The 21,291-nt window shown below is 34.9% G+C and overlaps 2 protein-coding genes across 2 annotated transcripts; both read left to right on the forward strand.

The window, feature by feature from the left end:
• The first annotated feature begins 140 nt into the window (after window positions 1-140).
• On the forward strand, window positions 141-13,793 carry LOC102232081 (nuclear receptor-binding protein-like). The gene is made up of 18 exons (XM_005796218.2): window positions 141-438; window positions 598-994; window positions 2,827-2,949; window positions 3,094-3,195; window positions 3,296-3,385; window positions 3,634-3,674; window positions 3,783-3,877; window positions 5,046-5,129; window positions 5,297-5,355; window positions 5,433-5,531; window positions 5,644-5,776; window positions 6,179-6,269; window positions 6,690-6,740; window positions 7,232-7,367; window positions 7,479-7,532; window positions 7,626-7,689; window positions 11,154-11,209; window positions 11,980-13,793. Exons 2-18 carry the CDS (start codon window positions 767-769, stop codon window positions 12,037-12,039), a joined length of 1,566 nt encoding a protein of 521 aa, XP_005796275.1. The 5' UTR covers window positions 141-438; window positions 598-766; the 3' UTR covers window positions 12,040-13,793.
• A 1,464-nt stretch (window positions 13,794-15,257) lies between these two features.
• Window positions 15,258-21,267, forward strand: LOC102221631 (keratinocyte-associated protein 3). Its single transcript, XM_005796178.2, has 6 exons — window positions 15,258-15,403; window positions 16,625-16,809; window positions 19,012-19,071; window positions 19,161-19,358; window positions 19,442-19,576; window positions 20,525-21,267. The coding sequence occupies exons 1-6, from the start codon at window positions 15,391-15,393 to the stop codon at window positions 20,594-20,596; spliced, it is 663 nt and encodes a 220-aa protein (XP_005796235.1). The 5' UTR covers window positions 15,258-15,390; the 3' UTR covers window positions 20,597-21,267.
• Window positions 21,268-21,291: the final 24 nt, after the last annotated feature.

Here is a 21,291-nt window from a genome sequence, read left to right on the forward strand (position 1 = left end):
ACAGTATGTAACATTGTTTAAATCTCTCCGCCGAGCAGGGAGCGGATGAACAAAGCCGTGACTTGTTCCGCAGCTCGGTACGTGATGTTCTCCGGCGGCGCGCTGCGTTTTCTGTGCGCAGACAGGCGCTCCTCAAGTCCCGCCCCGCCCCTCCGACTCCGGCTCACAGAAAGGGACTTGAGATGCTACATTTTTATGACGAGCTAGCACTTTTGTTCAGACCTCTATTTTTCTGCTGCTTTCGTCAACATGTAACTGCAACCTGTTTTTTTAGCTATTTGTGGGTTTTCTTTTTCCTCTTTAAGGTTTTAATTGGTTATTTTTGTGTGGATAGTGGTCGAAACTAAGTAGTTTTTTGGGGCTTTCACTAGCTTATTAGCAAAGGGAAAGTTAGCAAAGTAGTGTGTGGCTGAACTTTTAGCTAACAGTGTCATGCAGGTAAGCTAACACGTTTGATTGCTCTTTTGATGAATCAAAATTAGTAATAAACACCAATAAATGTCTTCACGGCTTAAAAATTTTATTAAATTAGTTTTACTTAAAAGTTATCATGCCTTCTAACCGCTCGTCTTTTTTTTTTTTTGATGTTGTCGACAGCTTTTCTTCTCTGAGCGTTTCACTGATGTCCAGCCCATTTAAAACAAACTGGATTCATGATTAACTCAAAACCCGAGAGGAGAGCAGAAGACACAGCGGTACTCCATCACTTGCTTTCCGGCCAGACTCAGGAATCTAGCGAAGCCACGTTAGAATAAGGTTTGCTGTCATGTCGGAGGCGGAGGAGAAACCCGGTACAGACGCGAAGTCAGAGTTTACAGCAGGAAATCTGTCTCCGAGTTCAACGCAGGCTCAAGGTGGGACACCTACGACTTCCTCCGGGGCTTCTCCAAAACCAGTGGCCACCTCAGCGACCGAGGATGAGGATGAGAGCGAAGATGAATCAGAGATCCTGGAGGAGAGTCCTTGTGGCCGCTGGCAGAAACGTAGAGAAGAGGTGATTATTTGCAGCACAAGTCATCCTTCACCCCTCATACATCCATTTAAAAGGACTTTAAGGTTTCAGCTAAAGTTTGGGTTTCATTGAAAACTCATTTGAAAGTCCCTGTAGTCCAGTGTTTCCCAATTCCGGTCCTCAGGGCCCCCTGCTCTGCATGTTTTAGATGTGCCTCTATTCCAGAACAGCTGATTCAAATGATTGCATGACCATCAAGTGCTGCAGAAACCTGTTGATCACCCATAGATTCAATCCAGGTGTGTAGCAGAAGGGAAATACCTAAAACATGCAGGGCAGGGGGGCCTGAGGACCGGAATTGAGAAACGCTGCTGTAGTCAGTCAGAGGTTGTCTAATTGCATAAATACTTACAATATTACCATTTATTTTTGTGCAAAGAGAAACCTCAACCGATAAATATTATATCACCAATCAGATATATGCAAAAATTGGCAATTTTTGCATTACAGATTTTTGTTTAATAAAAATGTATGTAGTAAAATTTTTAAAATTATTTCTTCAAAAACAGCTCTTATCTTTTTACAAAATAGAAAATGCACAAACACAGTAAAGTGTTTTGCATAACAAAAAACAGATGACTTACTTTTCTTATGCAAACCTAAATATGTAATGCACACCATTCAATTAAACAAGATCCATTCAGTGCATATGCCAATGTCCACCATAACATTTACAAGGAGAAAAGCTATGATTTACTGCTATAAATTAGATTATAATTATATTATCATTAATGTATTACCTGTAGAGGACCTTTAATCCACTTTTTTTGTGAAAGATTGTTGAGTGGTCTATATTAGGAGCTGAATTGGAATAACACTTTGTGTTACAAACTAAGTTGATACTTTAAGCTGCTTTTTGCATCTTGTGGTTGTGTTAGCATTGCTAACTGTAAACATCAGCTTGTGATTATTTCTTGTTGACAATAGCAGCCCATATTTTGAGTGAGTTTTCCAGAAGCCTGCCACTATTTATCGACCCAGCATGTCTCTAATTCTCCGAATTAGTTTTAAACACCTTTTAAGTACCAACTTCCACAAGGAAAAATATTGTCGGTAGGTTAGGCTTTAAATTTTATCATGATATATTGTGATATTTATTGTGATAATGATATAAGTGAAAGAACGTATTTCAAACTACTTTGATGACTTTCTTAGGAAACTACATCACAAACACAAAAACTGCTTTTAAAAACATTTCTGTTTTGAAATAGGTTTCTTCAGAAAACCTTTTACATAAAGAAGTGTGATTTTTAATCACTCAACTGCACATAGGAACTGCATTTTTCAAATGTATTGATTATTTATTGGTGCTCTTATGGAACCAAAAGTGAAGAATGTAGTAAGGATAATAATTGCAACAAAATTTCATCATTTAATTAGTATTTATCTTTTTCACGATAAATCAAGCTTTTTATTATGATTGCAATGATGGCGATACAATAAATCCTCACCCTAGTCGTCAGCAGTCCTAACAGCAGGACTATTTAAAATTCATCTCTGCAAAAGAAAATGTTTTCAAACTTGTTTGTTACACATGTGAATGTTATTTCAAAAATCGTTAGGAAACAGTAAATTCATAATTTGAGTTAAAATAAAATAACTCTTCTCCTTTAAATGTAATCAGCCGATATGTACAAATGAAATGCTTCGTGTTTGTGTCAACAGTTCACCAAATTAATTTGAAGGCAGCCAGACCTTCAGCGAATCCACGCTTCTCAGTTTTTACAACTGTCTTTTTGATCCTCTACAGATTATCAGCTGTGCTGTATTTTAATCCTTATCTAATATTTAGTTTCGGATCCCTTTAAACGCAGGTCAATCAGCGTAATGTCCCGGGAATAGACGCTGCTTATTTGGCCATGGACACAGAGGAAGGAGTGGAAGTAGTTTGGAATGAAGTCATGATTTCAGAGAGGAAGAACTTCAGACCGCTGGAGGTAAAGGCCTGATGTTACAGATGCAAAGAAAACAGTTAAATATGTATACTGTCAAATACTTCTTGGACACCATTAAGAAAATGTAAACTTATCCCATGCACAGTTATTTCCTTATTTTTTGTTGTACTTTTGGAATTGATTTAGGAGAAAGTCAAGGCTGTATTTGATAACCTTATTCATTTGGAACATGCCAATATCGTCAAGTTTCATAAGTATTGGGCTGACACGAAGGACAACAGAGCAAGGGTGAGTCTTGCGTCATTTAACACACTTGCTTTTTTCTACTAGATAAACAGTTTAACTTCTTAAAGATTTACACTTCCCTTACATGTCTTTGCTCTGCTAGGTGATTTTTATCACTGAATACATGTCATCTGGAAGCTTAAAGCAGTTTCTTAAGAAGACGAGGAAGAACCACAAAAGTATGAATGAAAAGGTACAGAAAAAATATTCTGTTGTTAGCCAGTCTGAAAAAGAATGACTTTTTTATAAAGTGCCTCGAGACAGCATTTGTTGTGACGTGGCGCAATGTAAATAAAACTGAATTGAATGATCCTGCATTGTACTGATTGCATATATTTTTGTATTTTGAGTGCAATCTCTGTTGTACATCTGTTTACTTACGTAGATCATGTTGAAAAGCAGCCACAGTATCTTCTAATAACATTCTTCTTGCTCCGTCAGGCGTGGAAGAGATGGTGCACACAGATCCTGTCTGCGCTCAGGTCAGTTTAGTGTCGGACGTTTTGGTAAACTAACTTCCAGCTTAATGATCGTTTTGAGATCTTTGCTGTTAATGGTGAATTTATTCATCTTCTCTCTTTGTTTTACAGTTATCTCCACTCATGTGATCCACCCATCATTCACGGCAACCTTACCTGTGACACCGTCTTCATTCAGCACAATGGGCTCATTAAGATTGGATCAGGTATAAAATTACACCAGTTTCATCCCAAAGGCTTTGATAGGGGGAGTTAAATTATCCTAAATTATGAATAAGAGAGCTCAAACTTTCAGTTCACTTTTATGAATTGGACATTACATTTTTTACACCTCATATAGCCTTTCCCCCCTCTTTTCAAATCAACTTCTCTCACACTGTTGCCATGACATTTTTCTTTTATTCACTCCACAATCTTTGAAACAATATCTTTATTCAATATTTTATTTTTCTGTCGTTCTGTAATGTTCTGTAATCTTTGAAACAATATCTTTATTCAATATTTTATTTTTCTGCTGTTCTGTAATCTTTAATTTCTACTTCATCTACAGAGAAAACATTAAATGTTTTTCCCAGTTTAGAAATTTCAGATCACGCCTGTTTGATATGAAATTCAGACCAGATGTCACTAAAAAAACAAATAATCCATACAGAATGATACTTGTAAGTAAATTAATACGTAAATCAACTTACTGCTAAACATTGAGCAACAAAAAACCTGTACTTATTTAGGATACTTCCAGATCTTAAATAAGTACTCACTGGAAAATTTAGAGATATTGACCACTTTTATAAGTATTTTGTAACCATAATGATCTTTTGTAACACTTTGTTAATGAGAAGCATTTTCCTAGCCCATCAGACAAGACAAAACCAGCTGATATTATGCATTAGATAATTGTAATTATAATTTCATACTTATGCATATATTTTTACGAATTTTATATTGGTTGTGGGTTTTATGTATTTCCTAAAATGTTAACTTAGACTTGAGTAGCTTGTCAACAAATAAAGAAAAATCCTCTTGAGGATTAATAAAGTATAGTAGTGGTATTCTGATCCTGATATTAATTGTACTGATTCCTAAATGCGGACAAATTTAAGCTACAATTTTCTTTGCTTTCTTTATGTCTTTGCAGTGTTTTTTCTTTGTATTTATTCCACTGTCTTACACAAAACTTTTCAACCATCTGATTTATTTTGATGTCTTTCTACACAAGTAATACTTTGGTTGTTACTCCTGGTGTGAGTTCATTTACGAACCAAAAAAGTTTAATACAAATTTTTTCTTCTGTGTATTTTCTTTCTTCTTTCTCCTTCACATCTGTTTCCCTCTTGATGAAGTCAAAAATAAGTAACCTTTTGTAATTTGCAGTTGCTCCAGATACCATTAACAACCATGTGAAGACGTTCCACGAGGAGCAGAAAAACTTGCACTTTCTTGCCCCTGAATATGGAGGTATGTACCACCAAACTGTTTTTCTGTGTTCATTTTAAGAGATGTTGAAGATATTGCATCCTTTTAAAGACTCGTGATGAGCAGGAACAGTTTTTTAAACATCTGTTGTGACAACTAAAGTGTGAGACACCTGAGAAGCTTTGTTTTAATCGTTTCTGTTACTGTAGCTGATAATGACGTCACCACGGCTGTAGACATCTACTCGTTCGGCATGTGTGCCTTAGAGGTGAGATGGTTCCTAGAATGCATGATGTTTTCGCCTGAGCCGTTTCCCACATGCGACCTTGTGTTGCTGTGCTGCAGATGGCGCTTTTGGAAATTCAGAGCAACGGAGACTCTTCGTACATTTCTCAGGAAGCCATCGACAACGCCATACAGTCACTGGAAGACCCGCTCCAGAGGGTAAAACACAGAATTTTAATGCTTTTCACTATCTGTGCATAACAATTTTGGGATCTGTCTAAACTGCAGTTTTCATAAACAATATGTTTATCAGATATTTGTATATTTTTAGGAGTTAATCCAAAAGTGCCTTGCGTGTGATCCCAGCATGCGGCCTACAGCCCGGGAGCTGCTGTTTAACCAGGCTCTCTTCGAAGTGCCTCTATTAAAACTATTGGCTGCACACTGTATTGTCAGCTACCAGCGTGAGTCCTGAATCCACACATACAAATTTACACTGAGATCAACTCAACAATTTTAGTCAACCGGAGATGAAAAGTATTCACCTTCTTGGGTGTTTTACCTTTTTTTATTGCTTTTACAAATCAAATGATTGATCAATTTAGGCTTTTTTGACAAAAAAAGAAACTTTTACTATCAAAGTGAAGTGTCAGGTTATTGTAGCATAAAGACACAAGGTCCATTCACTGGTTAATCAGTATTACCTGCTACTATTACTGCATGAAGACAAAATAGCACTCTAAGCAAATCAGAGGGAATGTTATTGAAAAGTATAAATCAGGGGATGAACACTATAAAATCTCAACTGTTTTTTGAGACCATTAGCTGTAGTCATGTGGTAATTTTTCTCTCTTTATTCTGTCCAGACATGATTCCTGAAAATGCCTTGGAGGAAATTACCAAGAAGCTGGATCCCAATCTGGTTATTGCCGTTACGAAAGAGGATGTTCAACTCAAGTAAGTGATGAAAATGTCATTCAGAATCAGATGAAAGTTGGCATCTGTGACATACAGCGCAATTTAAAACTGTACTTATTCAGATACAGTTATGACACAACTAAACTTAAGATTAGTTTTTTTAAATGGCGCCGATTCACAACAAATGTTATCTGGTACAGTTAATGCATCATTTCTATTTTATTTTATCTAAAAAAATAAAATTGCAGGAAACTGATGAGGAGGAACCAGAGTTATAAAATCTTTTTTTTAAGTATGTTGGTTATCCCAGTTTTGTAAAAGAAACTTTTAAATTTATTTTACTAAATTTTATAGGTATAAAGAACAATATATGATATTGTTGATTTTATTATTGAAAGTGAGCAATAGTTGATTTTCAATATTACCCTCACATTGTGTTTTCTTTTTTCTTTTCTCTAGGTTGTCCCAGTTTCCTGCCTTAGAACTTGACAAATTCCTGGAGGATGTGAGGTGAGTTTGCATAAAATCCCATAACATTTCCACAACAGAATCACCAAAAACTACATGTAATACATTTTTAGATCTATTTTTCTAATATCTTTGCAAAATATGCAATTTTTTTTTTTTTTTTTATAATTTTTGACAAATATTATTTCTTGGACGGAAATTTATCCATCTTTTTTTTTCTTCAAAAGTTTTTTCTTTTCTGTTTTTTCTTTAAAAATAGAAATAAATTGGTGGGGGGTTTTTGTTTTTAATTACAAAAGACGTCCTTAAGTAGATCTTTCTAAGACAAAATGTTGTGGTTCTAAACTGTTTTTGGTCGATGAACTGAGGACAAAAATGACTGGATTGTAAAGTCTGCCTTTTGTTTTCTGGCCACAAGGAGGCAGTATTGAGCCATCCTATGGTCTTTATTTAGAACCAATGTATCATAAAGTTTTCATAAATCGCTCTTGTTTAAATTGTCTTTTTCTGTCGTGTTTTTCCTAAATCATCAGGAACGGTATTTATCCAATGACGGCGTTCGGCGTGCCCAGTCCCCAGCAGACTCGGCTCAAAACAATCACGTCTCCTGTTGTCGTTCCTTTGGTCAAATCTCCCACGCCTGAACCTGCAGAGCTGGAGACACGGCGGGTGAGTTCAGTCAGGATTACTGCCTGGCACACATATGCTTTATCAAAAATCATTGAATGTAGATTTAGGAATCATTTCTTCTTCTTTTAATGTTTCTTTTTCCTTTTGCAGGTTGTTCAGATGCAGTGTAGCGTGGAGTCTGTTGAGGAGGGAGCAAAATATCATGTGTGTATTTTTTTTAAGCAATTTTGTTTTTATTGATTTACTACCGTGTATTAAAAAAAATCAACTTGTGTTTTTCTGTTTCTCTCCATCTAGCTAACACTCCTGCTGAAACTGGAAGATAAACTGAACAGACATCTAAGCTGTGACATGTTACCTCGTAAGATCAAACTCTCATCATTGCTGCATGTAGTGAACTCAGAGTCCAACCTTTCAACTTTTTTCATCCAGCCATCTTACATGCTTGAATATTTCAGCTCACACATAATTTTGAGCACATACTACACAAAAACTTCTTGATATTTAAAAACAAAATAAATAACAGAGTTCCTTTGAAATTCATTCACAGAAAAATTTGCACTGGTTAAAGTTTATTATGGTTGAAGATGGAGACTTCTCACAAAAAAGTGAGAATTTTAAAAAATGAATACCAAAAATTAAAGGAAAATGTTGAATTTTAGTGCTTTGTTTATAGACATATTCAACATAGCTTGAAAAACTAGTGAGTGAATATTAGTTGATTGTAAAATTTACAAAACAATTTCTTTATCCACTAACTCAACTGCTTTACAAAAGTATTCTTATCCCTTGAATACTATGCTGTATTTTGTCACGTTACAGCATAAAGAACTTAAAGTCAAGATTACATTTCAGAAACAAGGCAGTTCAAAGTTCTTACATGATAAAAACACAACAAAAAAACAAAAAATGTTACAGTGGCAAAATAAAGAGAAGTAATAAAAAGTTGCAATCCAGACTAGAATTAATCTGTGTTCCAGTTAATCATTAACATAAACTTTAAACAAACGGGTTGTTAGCTTTGATTTAAAGGAACTCAGTGGATTAAAAAATGATGCAGGTTTTTTGGTTTCTTTTTAACAATTAAAGATCTGAATAGTGTGGCCTGCATATGTAATCTGTCCCATAGACCGTTGAAGACTGATGAGAAGAAACCTCTACTTGAACAAAATATATAGTTTACTACAAACTATAAGAACAATTAGGTCAGTGTAGGTAGAGCAGAGGTTCATCTTCCTGCAGGACAACAACACCAAACATCTTGTTCTTCCACATCATAATTATACATTTTATTGTGGTTGTTTATTCCATAACGTCCCAATTAGTAAATAGATTTTTGTGGCTGCAATGAGACAAAATGCTGAACACTAAAGCAGCATGAATGCTTTAGCAGGGGGTCTACAAGATTTCCTCTGGAAGACTAAAGTGGTGATTAATACGTTTGCTGCCAGCAAGTTATTGGATCCCAGTTTATGAGTTAAAATGTCTCTCATTCTTTAAATAACCGGGTCAGGACGCAAACTGCTGTCATAGAAAAGGTCACTTTCACAAAGGTCAAGTCATTGGAGACTGAGCAGATTACTAAGAATAGGACATTCTGGACTACCAAAGCAAAAATCTTTTATTTTTACATGTTATATTTAATATATTAACTTAATATAAAGGGAGAGTGATTTAGAGGGCACCAGATTTCTTCTTATTTCTTTCTTTATTCATAAGAAGTAGAGAAGTCCCAGTGTCAGGACATTTCATAATCAAAGAATAAGTAACAAAATTTGACTCTTACTTAGGTCTTAAAAAATCTCTAAAATGTAATGCATAATATATCAAAATATAATAAATTCAGTTCAAAACATAAATTTTTCAAAGCTGTGCCTCAGCAGATCACTTTTTGTATGTTACTGCTTGTGCTAAAAGCCACAATATGGAGAATATTATTTAACTGGAAAGAGATGTGGTGGCAGTAGAGTCTGCTGCTCTGTCATAGGTATGATAGGTATGGTCGGCATGCACGATGCTGCAGACCTGTGGAGAATGTCAGGACCCTGAGAGGCTCCAGCTGACAGCTGTCATCTCCTCTTCCCGTCTCTTACGAGGCTGTAATGTCTCTGTCTCGCATCTGTGCTCGCACTTTCAGTTATTTGGTTCCTGCTTCGTTTCTCTCCACATGTCTTCCTTTGCACTCTCACTCCATAATTCCACTGACACACACATGGTAATTTGATACGTCCTTACAGCCACGCACACTAATCAGTCACACTAACACACTAAGATGTTGATATTCTGAAAGGACCTCTTATCTGCCGATCACTGGTCCAATCAAATTTCAACCCTGGTTCAGTTTAGTCACTGCTATGCATCTGGAGTTCAAGATTAGTAACACTGGGATACATAAATAGATTTTTTGGAAGTTACCTGAAATAGGACTACTTTGCACTGCTGAATCCGAAAATTACATCCATTTTTCTCAGTCAGGTCAGGTTTTTATTCTAATTTGATTTATAGAAATCCATTCTTCTGACTAAATTGATGACATTTTTGTGACATTATCAGTTCATTTACGTTAATATTTCTCATCCAAAAAAGCTTTTAGGAGAAGAAAATGGTTTCTAACAGTGTATTAATTAATAAAACTTGGGTTTCTGTAAATTGATTAAGAACACTGATGAGGGTAAGTAGTACATGTAAATTGAACGTTACGTCTTCATCTCTCCTCCTTCTCATCACTCATTGATCCCAGATTCTTGGGAAACCGATCCAGATGTGAGAACAAGTTATGCTCTTTGATGCTCATGTTGCATCCATAGTTCAGAAAGTTGACCTGATTTAGCAAAACCAATGTGATTTTTGGATTCAGTAAATCAAAATTACCTTAAACAGTTGAAAAACCCCAGACAATTTCTCTGGCTTGTTGTCCAGTGCTTTTTATTTATCAGAATGTTGTCTCAGATATGGGCATAAAAAACAGTGTTGAAGTGTTTGCTTTTAGTAACTTACTGGTAAGTTTGGAAAAACAAAAATATTTATGAGATAAAAACATAAAAAGTAGAATAAAGCAGGCATCAAAAATAAAAAAAAATCTGACTCACATTTGCAGCTGTTTTGCACTTTTTTCCCATTTATTTAAAGACTTCACTATTATTTTTAGTAGTTTTGTTTTCTGTCATGTACATTTCATTGTCAAATTCATTTTCATTTTTCAGATCATATCCAGGTTATAACTGTCCTCAAATGACCAGTTGTGGCAGGATGTATTAATCAAACTCCCCATTAACGACCGTTAAAATACTAATCAATGAGAACTTTTTAAATAACGTTGCACATCTTTATGCATTAATTTAATTTGATGGTAAAGAGATAAAAACTGCTTTGATTTGAATAATAAAAAATGTTTATATTATCTTAAAAGTTTTATTTATGTCCTTCTACAGTCTAGAGGGCCACATTAAAGCTTATGGCGGGCCGGATTTGGCCCCCAGACCACGTGGTTTAAAACATAGGGAGGACACACGTCCATAAACGTCACGGTTTTATCTTAAAACATGTAGCTCATTAAAACAGTAATATTAAGGCCCAAAAACGCCACCGTTCAGCAATCAAGTCATTATTTTATCTTTGTAATGATTTGAATAAAGTTGGAAATGCATACTTTCAACAGTAAATCCTGTGATAATTATTTAAATGTTTCGATACTATACTTGACACTTAAACATGCAAATCCTTCAAGTATAAAAAGTTTCGTGAGCTCATCATCATGTTGCTGTAGTTTAACTTGGTTGGTGTTGAAATGGTTTCACTGTCACTAACTGCGGCTCTGTGTTTCAGATGAAAGTGTTAAAGATTTAGCTGGAGAGTTGGTGCAGCTGGGCTTGATCAGTGAGGTGAGTGTGTGACGCTGCAGCAGAACGCGCACTTCTAACCAACTTTACTAAAAACTCCTAATACAGAAGAGAAACGTTACATTAGCATTTAATGCATTTAGTACCTCTGGCATATCATTATATCCACTGAGAATCAGTGAAAAACAATGACTCTTATTATCATGGAACCTGTTTGGTTGTGTGTTTGTGGGGAATCAGCAGGGAAGGTATCAGGCTGAAACTTTTCTTTAAATGTGTGCAAAGCAGAAAAACTTGCAAACACCGTAATGTGATGACAAAATAGTTTAATTGTTTTACTGGATTAAATTCTAACTATATCGTGTTGTTTAAATTGTTTGTATCATCATTTGCACAGCTTTTTGTGTGTTAAAAAATGTACATCTATTAATTTCCTATGGCAAATATACAAAAAGTAATAAACAACAATAGTTGTGTTGCTGATCATTATTTTTCTGTTCCCAATCATTGATCTAATATCAATGATTGGGAACAGACATATTCCGGAGTCTTTTTCAAGAAAATAATCCTTTATTTGTCTGAAATCATCAGTTTATTTAACCACTTCCTGTTTTAATTTATCTGTTTCAGATTTTCATTTTGCTTAAAAGACAACATACGTTTCATGTTTTTTTAATATTTATATATTTCTGGTTCTTAAAAATCATTATATATATATATATTCCCTTTCAATATTGCTTGAGGGAATTACTCACTTGTAGTTTTTATTTGTGTGTTTTTATTTATTCAAAACCTATTCTTGCTCTCTACAGGTCGACGAAATAAAAATATCCTCACTGCTTGAAGAAACATTCAGCCAAGCTCTCCAGTAGCACAAACAATCTTGAGTACATCTTCAGCCTTGTTAGCAGGTCTTTCTAAGGGACTTTTGGTGATTATGTGACCAAAACAGGGAAGGATCCCTCACATCAAGACATAAAAATATATATATATATATATAATCCAAATGCACAAAACAGCCAACGTAAAGCTGGACGGCTCCATAGAAACCATCAGCTGTGAACTTTCTATTTGACTTTAGGTTGTTTAATAATTACTAAGGGAATTTGTCCCAGGCTGGGAACCCTTTAAACCAATGCTTTCTTTAAGTGTGCTTTGTTTACATGAGGAGCTGCCTCGTTTGTTTGTTCCTTCAGAGGAGTTGGTCTAAACCACCTGGGATATCCGAATGTCTCCTTTACCAACCTGCTGGTGTTAATGGCAGCATCCGGACCCACTGACAATCAGCAAACTGAATTTTCCCTACAGACTAGTATTGCCTTTCCATGCACAAAAAAAAAAATGAGCCAGGCTACTCCTTTCTAATTCCTTGTTTTTTTTAATATATGTTCCCGTTTTATTTCGCTCAACGTTTGCTTCCTTTCATATCATTCCCAGCTTTTTGTGCTTTCTCTGATCAAGCTGTTGCCTTCTAAGTTATACGTGAGAAGATTTTGGTTAACCGCTTTATTAAAGAAACAAAGTAAGTGCAATTATGGTATTTTACTTTTTGAAAATACATTACTTGCTTACTTTGAGGTACTGTGAATTAGTTTTTTTTTATATTTATATATTTTTTTCCATCTGTCAAAATGCTTTCAGGTCCTTTTATATATATATATACATATACGTATATGAATTTTTAGTTTTCTTCTGTTTACAGTTGCTGCTGTCTGAGTTGACCAATTACTTTGCCCTTAGATTTCAGTAGAAATGTGTGTACTGAACTTTGGTGTAGTAATTTGTTTGAAAAAACATCTTTGTGTTTTGTTGGAGAAACAGGTACTTTATTCCAAAAACAATAGTCTTTTTTCTTTTTTCTTATGCAGCCGCCCTAGGAGGGTCTGAGCCAACAAAATACGTTTTAGTTATTAATTGGGTACAACTAGAGCTTGGTGTTGGTGTTGTCATTTTCGGTTTTCATGTCACATAGATCATGGTTCGACCTAAATTGAGATCAGGGAATTCATATCGGGCTTTTTAGTAATTCTGCTGGTACTTCTTTTTCTAAAAAGGTCAAATATTTCTGAATACTGAGCATACTGCAAAGAATTACAGCATTTTTTTTGTTTCTGTTAAACTTTTGGTTACATAATTCATATATCCTATATCACTGGTATTTTTTAACTCTTTAATTATTAAAACATTTCCTTTTTCAAACGTGTTATGGTTTAAAAAGTCTGTTCCATGCTGTATGTAGTTGATCACAGACCATCGTTTATGTGATTTCTATTATTCTTGCTCTTTGTGAACTTCTAAGATTGTATTTTTCTAAGACTAGCTCGAGTCAACCGGGGGAATGTAAACGGACCACCTCAGAGCACAGAAGGGGTTCAGACCAACCAGTGCGACCAGCAGGGTCTGCAGCCTGTTTAACTCTCCTCCTCCTAAACCCCATTCAGTAGAGGTGATAAAACTGGTTATTAAATAATCAAACACATTTGACAGCTTTAGTCTGTTACTCCATGATGTGAGCTTTTGGTTGTATTTAGGTGTTTTTATGAATTGTATTTTGACACAAATGTCAGTAAACGTGTGCCTTTTTGATGTGCGAGTTCTTTCAAATAAATGGATCGATCGCTCTCTGCTTTGTAATCCTGGGATTATTTCTAAACTTAAGTACAAATGTCCATGTATTTTGCCTATATGGTCATTGCAGCCAATGGTTTTATGAAAAAGATGCTTGAGTATTGAATAAATTATGTGTCTTTCCATAAGTCAATTTTTAAAGAAATTCAACTCTTAGATTTTTTATAGAAATTATTAGATATCTCAAGTGCTTTTATTTCTGTGATTTTAAGTTGCTGCATGGGCTACAAGTCCAAAGAGTTTCTGACCAACTGAGCCCAGTGATACTAAGTTCACTAAGAGTCCTGGAAAATTAAATCACTATCTTTATGAAGCTTATTAGCAGAAAGAAGTGCTCTAATTTTTCTGATAGTTGGACCAATGCCCAGAGTTGGGGAGTAACTTATTACACTTAACTCCATTTACTTGGATTAACTTTTTTGGGGGGAAAAAGTACTTTTGAGAGTATTTTTGCTACTCTGTACTTTTTACTTTTACTTGAGTAATTTTATTATGAAGTATCTTCAGTAACATTTCTGGATTTTCTGCCCACTGAATTAAAAACAAACATGTTTTAACAAAAGAGTCACCAGACAGACACCTGCCGTTTTTATTAAAGTTTCATTTTTATTGAAATAAACTAATTTGGAAAAATATTATTTTGCCTGATTTTCTTTTATATTAATTATTATAAATTTTGTCCTGAAAATACCTAAATTTCCACTTACCGTTATATTTAGGTCCATCTGATTATGTAGTTTTTAAATATTAAATGATTGATAATTTCATCCGTTACTCAGTACTTGAGTAAACCATTTGCCAAATAATTTTTTTAATCTTACTGGAGTAATTTCTTTGATGGCTACTTTTTACTTTAGCTTTAGTAAAACAAAAAGTTTACCCAGACCCTCAAGCATCTTTGATTTTTTGCCTCTCCGCTCTACCTCCAGACTATTCAACCTTGATTTTCTAATAAAATGCGATGTTTACTTTCATCTGAAAAGAAGTGTAACACTGGACAACCACCCTTATGCCAGGTAAAACGTTTCTTTTGTTTCTCAGGTTCAGGAGTGACTTAGTGGGAGTGAAAATTTTATTTTCTTGTGCAACTTTCTCTACCACACTTTTTTCTTCAGCTCAGTTTTTCTTTAATAAGCTAATAGCATATACTTATTAAATAATAAGTATAAACAGCATCTTTAGCAATGACTTTTTTTGTGGCTTCCCTGTGGACTTTTCTGTTTAAAAGAAATATTTTATTGCTCTAATGTATTATTTAAATTCTGTTAGAAACTCTATTTTGGCTTTTTATTAGCTGTAAGGTAATTAATTGAGCAAACACTTGACATTTATAATTGTGTATAATGATTTGAATAATATATAAACTTTTAAAGATATGTTTCGAATATATTCTAATTTCTAATATTTTCTGTCGCAGCTGTAATGTGGAGCTCGTGCAGCACGTCGCAGGTGAAGCACAGGTAAATTACGTCAACCAGGAAGTGGACAGAGGGACGTCCGTGTGGGACGGAGCGGCTAAAGAAGCTTTTGTTTGAGCCTTTTCTGTGAAAAACAAAACACTAAAGAGCAGAAAGACTTGAGCCTGCGGCAGAGACATGTGCAGCTTTGGTGAGTCCTTGTGTTCTGCTAGATGTCGTGAAATTAGAATCGTGTTTTCAAACAGGGGTCAAGGGCTGCCGTCCACGCTTTGTCTCCACTGCTGTAATTTAGGCCTCCGAGCACAGAGCGGATTATTTATGAAATGTCTGCATCATTTGTTGGGTAAATAGACGGGAATCTGCCGATAGTCCGTAAAGGCTTTGTGCGCACAGATGTGATTGTTGCAACCTGTGGAATGGTATCCATTAAAGAGTTTCTTCTTGAAAATGATTAAACCTGAAAAACAGGAAAAAATAGTCAATGTTTAGCTAAACTTTCCATGTATCAAGTAAACATTTTATTAGAAGTGAGGTTTTCACTATTTTAAATCCAAGTTACGATATTTATTTTTGTACAAATCCAGTAGCTTATACACATTTAAGCTCACACACTTGTCAGATTAAGGTTTAAAATCGTGTTTTATTTTTGTTAACATTTTTCTTCTGACTGGAAGTAATACTAAGGTTCTGGAGCAGCCTGGTTAGAGTTTCACTTGAATCTGTGGAGGAAGATACAGATTAGGATGATGGGGAAGAGGCTTTCCAATGTTTAGCTTACTCAGTCGTAAATTGACTAAATACAAGTGGGAACATGGCAAAAAAGTCAGCAATTATAAGAAGGCTTTGGTTTTGGTACTGCCAGAGGAAAAATAAGTCAGTTATTAATAGGAAAGAAAAAAATCATTTTGAATGTTCCATTTTTAATCATATTTTTCAAAAAATGATGTCCTTTCAAAATTAAAGGACTTTTTACATTTTCTTATTTTTTTTGCTTGCTTCATTTCCATTCCGAAACAAACTTGTTGCGTCAGAGAAATTTTAAATTTTAGGCGTATGAGTAAGTTTTTACTCAACGGTATAACCAATAATACCTTTTCAAAACTAGAAAAGTGACATTTTTTAATAATGTGATTACCTAAATATGCATTTTTTTAATTTAAGATGAAACTGGCTACATCCTAAGACGTTTGACATTATTACAGCATAAATTCACCTTGGGCATCATCTCGAGGCCAAATACAACATAAGAAAAAGACAAATTTTAGATCTAGTTATATGCAATCCAACTTGTTCCTTATTCAGTTCAAATTAATCCAGTTATTTCCACTATTATTTAATTATATAGTTACATTTATTTAACTAATTAAAAACAAACGTAACATCTCTTCAACCTTGTGTCTCTCTTCCCTAGATAAGGACAAAGGGCCGGGGCGGCTGATGAAAAAGGGGCTTGTTCTCATCCTGGTCGGCCATATTAACTTCATCCTGGCAGCCATCGTCCATGGCAGCGTCCTGCGCCACATTTCCAAACCCAGTCAGCACATTAGTACTCAATACACTGTAGCCAACATCATTTCTGTCACCTCTGGCCTGCTGGTAGGTTACTGCGTCAGACATTTTGTTTTTAAACCAGCTGAGGAAACTTTTGCATTAAAATGCAGTTCTCAGGAGTTGTGCAAGAGTTGTCACATGTAGCATGTGTTTGAGTAGTTATTTTCATTCAGTGGCTTTTAAAACAATATTAGCTAAATGTTTGTTCTCATTCAAATCTGAGGACACTTTTTTCTTTATACGCCTTTACTACTCCTTTGTCTTGTTTATATCTTTTTTCTTTACTTGTCCAGGTCCATCTCTTTGTTACAGCATTTCTCTCCTCTGCTCTTGGGTTTTCTCTTCTTTCCCGGCAGCTGAGGGGAATTACACATCAACCACATTTTCTCTAATTGTTTATTGATTTTTTTCTGGTTTGATAATAACACTGGATGCAGCTATAGATTCATGTTTACATTGTCAGAATTACACAAGATGTATTTTTTTTTAAACCATAAAAATTCTCCAGCTGAACTTGGTACAGAATGTATCTCCATATATTTTATTTACATTCATTAAAATCCATCTTTTAATCGTTCAACTTTTGTAATTTGTTTAGCTTTTGTCACTGATCAAATCGGTGTAATTTTTTTTATTGTTATATTCACAAGGCATTGCAAAATATTAATAGCCTAAAGACCTTCACATCTTGTGACATTACAACCACACACTTCAAAAAGTTTGATTGATTTTTCTCTTTTTTGCGATAAAGTTTTTAAACCTTTTTACAAATAAAATCTGGAAAGTGTGTCGTGCATCTCCATCCAGTCCCAGTGACCCAACAGTTTGTAGAGACAATTTTTGCTGCAGTTACATCTTCAAGTGTTTATGATTATGTCTGTATTTTCACATCCAGAGAGTTAAAATTTAGTCCAATCTTCTCTGCAAAACAAGATTGGACAGAGAACATGTGTGAACAACAATCTCCAAATTTTAACACTAATTTTATTAGATTTAGATCTAATGAATGAATGAATCGTTTCAGCTGAACAGCTCCGTGTAGCTCTGGCTGTATGATGAGTTATGATCCTCCACCGCCCAGTCGAATCGCTTTCAGACTCTGAGATATTTTCTTCTCCTACTTCTCTTCATCAGTTCTGATCAGCTTCTCTGTCCCTGCTGAAGAACACCAAGCCCACAGCATAATGCTGCCATGTTTCACAGAAGACATGTTGTCATGTTTTCTGTTCAGTCACTTTTTCATTCTTTCACATGTTTTCTGTGTTCCTTACATAACAGGAAGTATTTTATCTGTTTTTAAAATAATTAAACGGTCTTGCCAGTGTTCCCACTGTATATTTAATGACACAGGTGGACTCTAAGTACTAATTAGTTGACTTCAGAAGGAAGTTGTTTGGACTAGATTTTGTTTGGGGATATCATAAAACCATGTATAATTTTTTTCTTCACTTGGTTTCTTACCTATTTGCAATAATTTAATTATTTGAAATAATGTCTGTCTTGCTGCATCATGACTTGTACTGATTCCTAAACTTGAAGATACTTAAATACATTTTATAAATCATGTAATCTTTCAGAACCACTCACTTGGATTATCTTGGATTATCCTCAACCAGTCAAGTTATTTCTTGTTCACTGCTTGTTAGTGTTTTTCCTTCTTTATTTATTGTTTTACAAGAAATATTTCTGTCTGCAGCCTCTGCCAGCCTACTGATTTCTTTTTCTCTTCTGCATTGGAGCAACAACATAAAACACATAAGATATAAATCCTTCTGTCCCAGTTGATTTTTTTTTCTGTTTGTGCAGTCATACTACTGTGTGTTTTTCTCTGCCATCAAGACAGAACTTGCCCGTCATAAAGGAGCTGGTTTTAAAGACTAATCAGCTGTCCCTGCAGGGCAGGCCTCATTACCTTCATTTATCAGACAAACTGACACTCGTCAGCAATAAGTTGGTGTGAATGTTCACTTCTTTTTCTGAAATTTCCTTCAATTTGGATATGAGGGTCATAAATAAGGCCGATAAAACGTATGAGGGTTACAAGCTACAAATTACAAAATATATGGATTGGATTTAGTTTTTGTCGATTGCTTCTGTTTCGCTGTTCAGCGTTCTGTTCGCTGATTTAATTCACCTTTTTTTTAATCCAAACATCCTTATTAATAATCCAGTTTCACCACCTGGGGCTAGGATTCCTTGCTATTCCAGAGTCTAATAAAGTCGACTTTGCTCATGTTTGTCTCACAGAGCATTGCCTCTGGGATTATTGCCATTGTGGTTTCAAGGAACCTTCGTAAGTTTAAGCTGGTAAGAGTTTAACACGTCTCCAGAAACTGAAACACATCAGGTTGCGTTTTATTTTCCCACCTTTCATGACACTTCCTCTGTGTCCTCAGATAATAGGGCTTCTGACGGCGTCCTTCCTGAACGCCCTGCTGTCAGCCGCCTGCAGCGCTGGGCTCCTCGTAGCAATTAGCATCACCATCGCCCATAACGGGAGCGGTCTGATGGTGGGATGCAACGACACGGTGGTGCCCATCAACGCACGCTCGCCTGTCAGCGCTCAGTGCCCGTTTGATACAACACGAATCTATGTGAGTGGAAGCTGCGTCGCTTAATGCTTTTTATTAAATTATGTTATTTATTATTGCTTTTTCCACTTCCTGCTGTGGCTCAGGACACCACCCTGGCCTTGTGGATCTCCTGTGCCGTGCTGTCGGCAGCGGAGGCCGGCCTGTCGGTGTGGTGCTTCATGGTTGGACTCGCTCTCAGAGGGATTGCGCCGTGTGGGAAGAGCTACATCAAAGAGCAGGTGAGTCTTTTTGCAGGGCAGACCGAGGCGCTCGAGGCTCTACCTGTGGTCTGCGACTGTCTGCATCTCCCGCTGACTCACAAAGTCAAACTGGTTCTGGTTTGGTTTCATTCAGACACAGAACCTATTCATGTGTTGGATAATCTGTGTAAAGTCAGTCAGGAACTATCCACATACATATTTTTCAGCTTTTTTAGCTTTTCGTAGACAGAAAATGAAATTATGCATCACTACAGAGGTGTGAAGCAAATTTCAGTTTATTTAATCTTCTACTAAATGTCATAATAATAATGAGCCTTTTAATATGTCAAGGCAATTCTTCTGTTTTAGGTTACAACTAAATAAATTAATGTAGATTTTAAATATTCATATTTGAGATTTTCTGTACTATTAGAAGGACATGCTATCTTTCAGAGTTGTACAATACCTGTATTTTACAGTTTAACCTGCAATGCTTTGTCTTAATGCATATATAATTATACAATTGAAATATTTACTGAAAATCTGGTGATTTTTTTTCTTATTTTGTTTTTTTGCATTTTTTCTGCCCCTTATAGAAGATTAAGATTTTTTTTTATTTTTACTCTAACACAAAAAAAGTCTTGATTACTTTTTATTATTATTGAGCTGCAAAAGAAAAAAAAAAACCCTCCGATCTTCAGCCACTGAAGTTTGAAATGTTGAGATATTTCTGTTCAATATTTTATTTGATTTCATTTATTTTCTATTGGTTTTCTCTAAACCATACTGAGAAGCTTTGAGTCCAGTAATTTCCTTATAATAATAATTGTCCATTGTTAAATTTTTATGATAACACATTTTAATTGAACATAAAACTTACAATGTAGTTGTAGATAATGAATACTTCTGTCATTGCACTGTACTACATCCGTTTAATTAAAACAGATTTGTTCATATTATCACATTTTCCTTCCTTTTTCATCACAGTTGGAGGAAGAGACTGAAAACTCTCCACAAACTCGTCGCCTTATGAGAAAACATTTCAATGCTGAAGCATAAAACACTTCGTAAGTCTGAAGAAGTCTGTCCATTTCAAACTGAGGAACTTAAAGAGCCCTTATGAAGGTTAATATGTGCTTAGATGTGTGTAGATGTCTTAAAATGGCTTCCCTAATATTTAGGTTTATTACAACCTAATATGAAACCAGTACTTATGAAGACAGTTTTTTAGTTTGATTTTTATTTTTTTGTAAAAGTAATTATTCAACAGTTTGTTTACTTTTTTTAACTACTCCATAAAATCTAACATGCCTTAAAAATAAGATAATTTGTTGTTTTTTTTACATTCAGCTTTTAATGCCATAAAATAGTAAACTGCATATTTTGTTTGTTTTTTTTAAACTATTGACATTAAACAGGAAGGTAAATGAAACATGCAGCATTTTAGGGTGCAGCTGCCCTAATTTTGCCTATATTGTTAATTAAAGCCCAAACTGATAATTACCAGTTTTTTATATATATATTTTACTGTAATTGCATTGTTTTAAAAATTGTATTTCGGGGTATGTTGTACATTTCTAACTCTGTTTCATTTTCTACATCTTTTGCCATTATCTATCAACTTGGTTCAATCATTTTTTTTTTTATAATATAAAAACTAAAAAGAAACATTCAAATATGCTGGTAAAGAAATGTATTCTGAACAACATACATTAAAAAAAAAAGAAGTTAAATCTGAAAAGCCGTGTTTGTAT

This window comes from Xiphophorus maculatus, chromosome 4, assembly GCF_002775205.1.
Source record: "Xiphophorus maculatus strain JP 163 A chromosome 4, X_maculatus-5.0-male, whole genome shotgun sequence".
NCBI lineage: Eukaryota > Metazoa > Chordata > Actinopteri > Cyprinodontiformes > Poeciliidae > Xiphophorus > Xiphophorus maculatus.

What these genes read in the sequence shown, in the direction of transcription:
- LOC102232081 (XM_005796218.2), top strand. Translation starts at nt 767, where the DNA reads ATGTCGGAGGCGGAGGAGAAACCCGGTACAGACGCGAAGTCAGAGTTT. An exon ending in AGAACTTCAGACCGCTGGAG is followed by an intron (nt 2,950 to 3,093) that starts GTAAAGGCCTGA and finishes GAATTGATTTAG; the next exon opens with GAGAAAGTCAAGGCTGTATT. An exon ending in CTGTATTGTCAGCTACCAGC is followed by an intron (nt 5,777 to 6,178) that starts GTGAGTCCTGAA and finishes TATTCTGTCCAG; the next exon opens with ACATGATTCCTGAAAATGCC.
- LOC102221631 (XM_005796178.2), top strand. An exon ending in CTGTCACCTCTGGCCTGCTG is followed by an intron (nt 16,810 to 19,011) that starts GTAGGTTACTGC and finishes TTTGTCTCACAG; the next exon opens with AGCATTGCCTCTGGGATTAT. An exon ending in ACCTTCGTAAGTTTAAGCTG is followed by an intron (nt 19,072 to 19,160) that starts GTAAGAGTTTAA and finishes CTGTGTCCTCAG; the next exon opens with ATAATAGGGCTTCTGACGGC.